This window comes from Octopus bimaculoides, chromosome 10, assembly GCF_001194135.2.
Source record: "Octopus bimaculoides isolate UCB-OBI-ISO-001 chromosome 10, ASM119413v2, whole genome shotgun sequence".
Classification (NCBI taxonomy): Eukaryota; Metazoa; Mollusca; class Cephalopoda; order Octopoda; family Octopodidae; genus Octopus; species Octopus bimaculoides.
Window position 1 is genome coordinate 30,482,664 of NC_068990.1, and position 6,851 is coordinate 30,489,514.

The 6,851-nt window shown below is 34.7% G+C and overlaps 1 protein-coding gene across 1 annotated transcript in view; it reads left to right on the plus strand.

Annotated features, from left to right (window-relative positions):
• Positions 1 to 6,851, plus strand: part of LOC106868205 (formin-like protein 2) — a 152,290-nt gene that overhangs the window by 142,810 nt on the left and 2,629 nt on the right. Inside the window, exons 18-25 of the mRNA XM_052971305.1 lie at positions 797 to 921; positions 1,784 to 1,937; positions 2,587 to 2,644; positions 3,486 to 3,555; positions 4,920 to 4,997; positions 5,338 to 5,424; positions 6,154 to 6,222; positions 6,368 to 6,448. Coding sequence (XP_052827265.1) covers positions 797 to 921; positions 1,784 to 1,937; positions 2,587 to 2,644; positions 3,486 to 3,555; positions 4,920 to 4,997; positions 5,338 to 5,424; positions 6,154 to 6,222; positions 6,368 to 6,448 — 722 coding nt within the window. The remainder of the gene's footprint in view (positions 1 to 796; positions 922 to 1,783; positions 1,938 to 2,586; positions 2,645 to 3,485; positions 3,556 to 4,919; positions 4,998 to 5,337; positions 5,425 to 6,153; positions 6,223 to 6,367; positions 6,449 to 6,851) is intronic.

Below are 6,851 nucleotides of genomic sequence, written 5' to 3' on the forward strand. Positions count from 1 at the left end.
GGTTAGTATATTCATCATTTTTTATCATCATCATTATTATTATTATTATTATTATTGAGTGAGAGAGCAGTGCATACCATCAAAGTGACACTGGGGTAAAATATACTAAGCCCAATATACCCATCATGACTACCTGTCTGATAAGGGTACATCAGGCACATGCATCACAACCACACACGTGACATGGTGATCTCATATCAAGATAAGCAGCGCATGGCCTTGTAGGTGGGGCCCAGTCAGGATTTTCTTTAGCTCAAGTAATCCTTCCTACTCAAAAGGCCTCTGAATAAGTATTGTTTAACCCTTTAGCATTCAAATACTCTACATGTTCTATGTTTGATCTGGCCTCTTATACCTATCCTACAATGTCATTGCAAAAGTAAACAGTCACATCATCAAAATTTCAAAACTTCGAGGTAATGCATGATTAATTGAAAACAATCTGAATAAATACGGATTACATTTGTCAAAGAAATCTGAAATGCTAAAGGATTAAGAATGATAAATGAAACACCCATGTTTTCAGAAATGAATTATTCAAACTCCAAAGGATTCCTCTCAACACATGGCTCTGATGCTTCCCCACTACTTCTGCTTGTGATCAAAGATGCACATATTGTCAGCCACTAAGAGACGAGCTCAACCGGTTAAAGTCAAACAACTGACAAGCAAATCTGTGGTATTGAGCAGAATATTTACTGTAACCCATCTTTATTATTATTATGAAAGCGGCGAAAATGTGTTTGTGAAGATAATTTCCCTTGTCTAACCCGAAAACTTATTTCTTTTTGTTTAGCGATGACCATTAAAAAGAAAGTGCAGTCTAAATATCGACTACCACTGTTGAATTGGACCCCTCTCAAACCTCAGCAAGTGAAAGGGACCATCTTCTCAGATCTTGACGATGAAAAGTTGATGACTGTAAGTGGGGGCTTTTCTCTGTTTTTTTTTCTTTTGTTTTTAAATTTCAGCCAATATTTTCTCATATTATATATATCATCATCATCATCATCATCGTTTAACATCTGCTTTCCATATTGGCATGGGTTGGACAGTTTGATTGAGGACGGGCGAACCAGATGGCTGCACCAAGCTCCAATCTGATCTGGTAGAGTTTCTACAGCTGGATGCCCTTCCTAATGCCAACCGCTCCGAGAGTAGTGGGTGCTTTTTACGTGCCATCAGCACGAGGGGCAGTCAGGTGGTACTGGCATTGACTACGCTTGAATGGTGCTTTTTACGAGCCACTGGCATGGGAGCCAGTCAGGCGGCACTGGCATCAATCACACTCGAATGGTGCTTTATATTTATCTCTTCATTGCTGTCATAAAACTGAAGCTAGGCGTCTCCTCTTTAGAGTCCTTCAGTGTCAAAAAATCATTCACAGTTCCCCCATGTTAGTGCTGCTTTGCCAAAGAATGTTGAAAACCGCTTCAAAAATGGTTGTGACCAAAATATCCTTATGGAAAAGAAGCTATGATCTGCTTTGTTGTTTTATAGACAATAACAACAACAACATTGAATATATTTGACCAATAATTTCAAAGCATCAATATCCAGTGCTTCATTCTGTGATCTTTGTTTGAAAGTTGTTGTTCCACCCATTCCAGCATAGAAGGCAGACGTTAAATGATGATGATGATGATGATGATGATGAATGCCCTAAATCATATTGAATCATTCATTTATTTGACAACAACTTCTTTGTGAATTTCAGTTGGGTAAAAAGTGCCATGTGATTGATTTTATTTATTGATCTACTTTAATTTCTTTTGTTTCCTAGGTGATAGATTTTCATGAATTTGAGGAGCTCTTTCGTCTGGGGCCTGCCGGCCCAATTAGCCGGGATCCTACTGTTGGGACTCCTAAATTACTTAAAAAGTTAAAGAAACCTGAAAACATAAGCCTCCTTGAACCAAATAGATTACGAAATGTTGGTAAGTAACATTTTCACCACCTATTTCTAAAAGACATTAATTGAATCCCTTTGAAGTTAACTCTTCAGGTTTTCTATAGAAATTAAAGCCAGCACTGAAAGTTAAAATGTTTCATATATACGAATGCATCTGTGTAAACAATGTTATTAAAGATAGAAAAATAGGTGATGTGTGGATATGCATATTTTTTATGAGTTCTTGCCCCTTCTTCTGTTCCACATTCAACCCATCAACCGTCCACAAACAAATAACTACTAAAGAAAGTAGGGTAACTATTGAATCGACCAATTTTACTTATTAAACACATTCCTAGAAACAGATACATATTAATTACTTGTAAGTACTTATTAATTGGAGAAAAGATTGTTTGCCAACATAACATGGCAGTCCTGGTTTAGGACGAATGTTGCTGTAATTTAGCTGTAAATTACAGCAACATTCGTCCTAAACCAGGACTGCCATATTATGTTGGCAAACAATTTTTACTCCAAAGTATTGTTGCTGAATATCTCTTGTTGTGAGATTTAAAAATAGTAATTTTCTAACTTATTAATTGCTTGTTATAAAATGGTGCTGAGATAAATTTACTTCACCTTTCTCACATTTTGGTACAAATTAAGTTAAAAATCTTTATCTTCTTATTTTTTAGCAATCACAAGAAGGAAGATAGAAATGACAAATGACGAAATTGTTAGAGCAATTATTATGTAAGGCTTCGTTTGTTTTTTTTTTTCTATTTCTCTCCTTGTTTTGTGCTCTTTTATCTGTTTGTTCCAGTCATTGGGCTGTGGCCAGGCTGGAGTACCACCTTGCAGGTTTTAGTCAAACAAATCAATTCTAGTACTTTTGAGTCTAGTGCTTATAATTGGTGACACTTTTGAGTCTAGTGCTTATAATTAGCAGACACTACAAATGGATACAAACATTTATTTGGTGACTTTTTACACCTTGGTCACTGGCAACAAGACGTAATTAGTCCTGGAATACCAGAAAGAATGTTGAAATATATTTTGCCAAACAGCAAGGAATATATGTGTGCGTGGTGTAGAACGCCATCAGTTTGTCCCATGCAAATATAAAAATGTAGACATTGAAATGGTAGAGGTAATAAGAAAATAATCTATTGATGTGGCGCTTAAAGCCAATTTTCTCATCTTAATTGCAAAATGCTTGGCTTCAGATTAAAATGATGAGTTAAATTAGAGTTAGACCTATTAGCAAAGATTTAGTTTCACTCTGTTGATACTTTACTTTTGTTAAAATATTATAAAATTGTCTTTGATTCTGTTAATTTTCTAAAGAAATACCATTAAACTGTATGATGCCAGTATATTAGTAATGGTACTAATGTCTTAGATTTTGGTTGTACCAAGCTGATACATGTTCATGTATGTTTAAAAAGTGTTTACATGGTATGTGATTGACTCAGCCTGGTGTTTAACATTTTGTTCTACTTAAAAGAACTTTGTGTTAAAATGAGTTGCTTTTGAAGATTTTGTACGAACTCATTTCAATGATTTCCTCACAATATTTCTTTTCTGTTTGCAGGTTAGACTTACAAAAACTTAGCTTGGATATGGTTGATATTTTGTTAACCATTTTGCCAAATGAATCAGAAGTAAGTATATATATATATATGTGTTGTTTTTTATTGCATCTCAGGAGGGTCATTTTGCCAATAATAAACACACTGGTTGTATTTCACCTCTTAGTTATTAATTGAATAACTATTTAGTCACTTAGCTATCAAAATTATACACCATTGTAGTTATTGCAACTTGTTACTATTTGAAATTGTTTTATGGTCTTTGAGCAGAGATTGCTGAGGAAATGCATCTTGTTCCTTAACTCTACTTCTTTGTAACACTAGGCACTTTAAGAATGCTGCTCCTCTTTTCACCAAAGTGAATACGTATTTCACCTTTTGACATAGAATACAAAACTTTACTTCAATTTGGTGTGAAAATTTAGTTTAAATGGCAAAATACAGGTAACATCCCCCCACCCCTTTTCCAGTTTTATTTATCTATGCAGTATAATTATGATTGTATTCATGCAGGGCTCAATTAATGTGTGGGTCATGGCCCAGGGGCCTCTTCAGCTCAGAGAAACCTAAATCTTGGAGTTAAGAATTGAAAAAAAAAATATATTTACAGCAATCAAATAATTTGAATCTTTTTAAAATTCCAAAGATTTCTTTTGAAATTTAGTCCTATTTTGATTTATTGGGCCCTTTTAGATTTAAAAAGTCATTAAATTTGAGTCCTTCTGAATCTACTGAAGCCCTTTTAAGTTTTGGTGCCTCTTCAAATTGTCTGGGGCTCTCTTTATTATCTTATGCTTTGAATTAGCAAAATTGTAGGGGCCCAGGAGCTCTACTAGGTTTGAATCCAGCCCAGTGTGCATGCATCCACATATGCTTAAGAGTATGGATGCTGTAAGTATGTTTAGCTATGTATGTGTGTGTGTGTGTGTGTGTGTGTGTGTGTGTGTGTGTGTCTCTCTCTCTCTCTCTCTCTCTCTCTATATATATATATATAATGTATATATCCACTGTCATGTTTTTGTTCCCAACTTTGACCCTCTGTAAATCCTAAATTTCATTTTAGATTTTATGAGAGGAACTGTCTTCGAAGACTCATTGTTATTGAATGCTTGAAATGAGGAGTAGACAGACAGCCAACAACTGATGAAGGGTCCTTTCTGTGTTTACTTGTCCTGTTTTCCATATTTCTCTCGTTGTTTACATATTTAACTCATTTGTTTACGTATTTCATGTTGTTTGCACTGTTGGTGACATCCTATATCCATATATATATATATATATATATATATATATATATATATATATATATATATATATATATATATATATATATATGCTTGCACTTACAAATGCACACATACATGTATGTGTTGATAGTAATGATCCAAATAAACATTGTATTTTTCACCATTTCTGTCTGTCTGTGTCCATTCCAGTTTAAAGCTTACAAAGAATTTGAAAGAAACAAATCCAATATTGCTGTATTAACAGATGAAGATAAATTTATGTTGCAAGTAAGTGCATCATCTTTACACTTCAAAAACTGATGTTGGAGGTTGTTGGCTTTGAATGAATGTCACAACATCCCCCCCATAAACAGTATTGGTTTCATCATCATCCTCTCCACCTATAATTGCCACAGTTTTCTAAGTGATTGCCTCCAGGCATTGGTCTGGCTGGGTCACATCACTGCCAGCGTGTTGTTTGTTTGTTGTATCGGGGACAATATTAAGAATGTCTTCAAGTTGATGATGATGATGTTGATTGGTTTAAAAGGAATATTTTTAGTGATTTATGTCACAACAAAATGTATGTTTTTACTAATTTATTTCTCTCTCTGCATTTCTTTGAAAGCTTTGCAAAGTCGAGCGTCTATCCCAGAAGTTACAGATCATGAGTTTTGTGGGTAACTACCACGATAACATTCACCATTTGCAGCCCGTAAGTTGATTTGCTTTAGTTTCACTTGTTTTCAGACCCTTTCACTGGAATCATGGCTTCTTCTTCTGCAAGAGTTGTTAATTTGTACTGATTACAAATAATTAACGATGAACTTTTGTTTGTAGCAATGTTTTAATTGAATCGTTTACGTAAAACGGAGTAACTTCAATCAGTAAATGCAGTTACTTTGTATGTCCACTGTTGGTGGGACAACCAAAGTCATTAACATTATTTGCACTCTTGGAATAAGTCAATTCAAACATGATTTACATCAATTTAGCATTCAGATTATTTTGTCAAATGGAATGCTTAATGGAATTAATCGTGTGTTATTTTATAGCTTTGAGATTTTGATGAAGCAACAGTTATATTGTAGGGTTGGTGTAAGAGGCCAGATCTGGCCAATTTGAACATAAAACACAATATTTTGGCCAGATATGGCTGGTTTAAATGCTAAATTAAAGTTATTTTATTTTTCTTTATTCTCGTTAACAAAACTCATAAAACCTTATTTATTTCTGTCCTCACTTCCAACTTTATTCTACTTTTATGATATTTCTCTTTCTGTCATTTCCCAACTCGTCAAGTTTTAGTCATAACAGATTTTTTTTGCAAGAAAATCTTGCAAATTTGATTCCTTTTTTTTGTTCCAAATCCTAATCATTTATAAAAGTTTTTAGTTATTTTTGTTTGTTTTTCTCATCAAATTTTTGTTTTGCTCTCTTTCAGCAACTAAATGCATTGATTGCTGCTTCTATGTCCATAAGAAACTCTCAGAAGGTCAAGAAGATGCTGGAGGTAAGCCTCCACCCAAATTCTCTCTCTCTCTCTCTCTCTTAGTTTGCATTCTTTATTTTTCTGAAGACTCCCACTTGACTCTCCATTATTCTTCATACAAAAATATTTCACAAAGGACATAAAAACATTTATTTTCTGTCCACAGATTATTTTAGCATTTGGTAACTACATGAATAGCGCGCGGAGAGGTCCAGCATACGGATTTAAATTGCAAAGTCTTGACATGGTAAGTTGTAACATTTTTATCATTATTCATTGGTGTGTGAAGTATGTTCTGTAGATGAAGAGAAGTCATTAGGATATGGTCCTAGCCATTGTCAAGTGTTTTTCCATCTTGAGAGGTCTTTAATGATTGTGAGATGCTACAATTGAGGTGAACCTGAGGGCAGGAAGTAAATGATGGAGGGGTGTGGGGGTACAATGAGGTTTTCTTTGTATCAATATTAGTTTTTGAGTTCTGTTGCTGCTGAAGGAGATAGAATTGGAGTGTCCCCACTGGCGGATACTTTTCTGGTCCATGTTCATGGGGTCAGCATGGATTTGTTATGAGTTGTCTATACTGTTAGTGTATGATGTGAGTGTGTGTGTGTGTGTGTGTGTCTGTCTGTGTGTGTGTGTAGGGGGGGGGG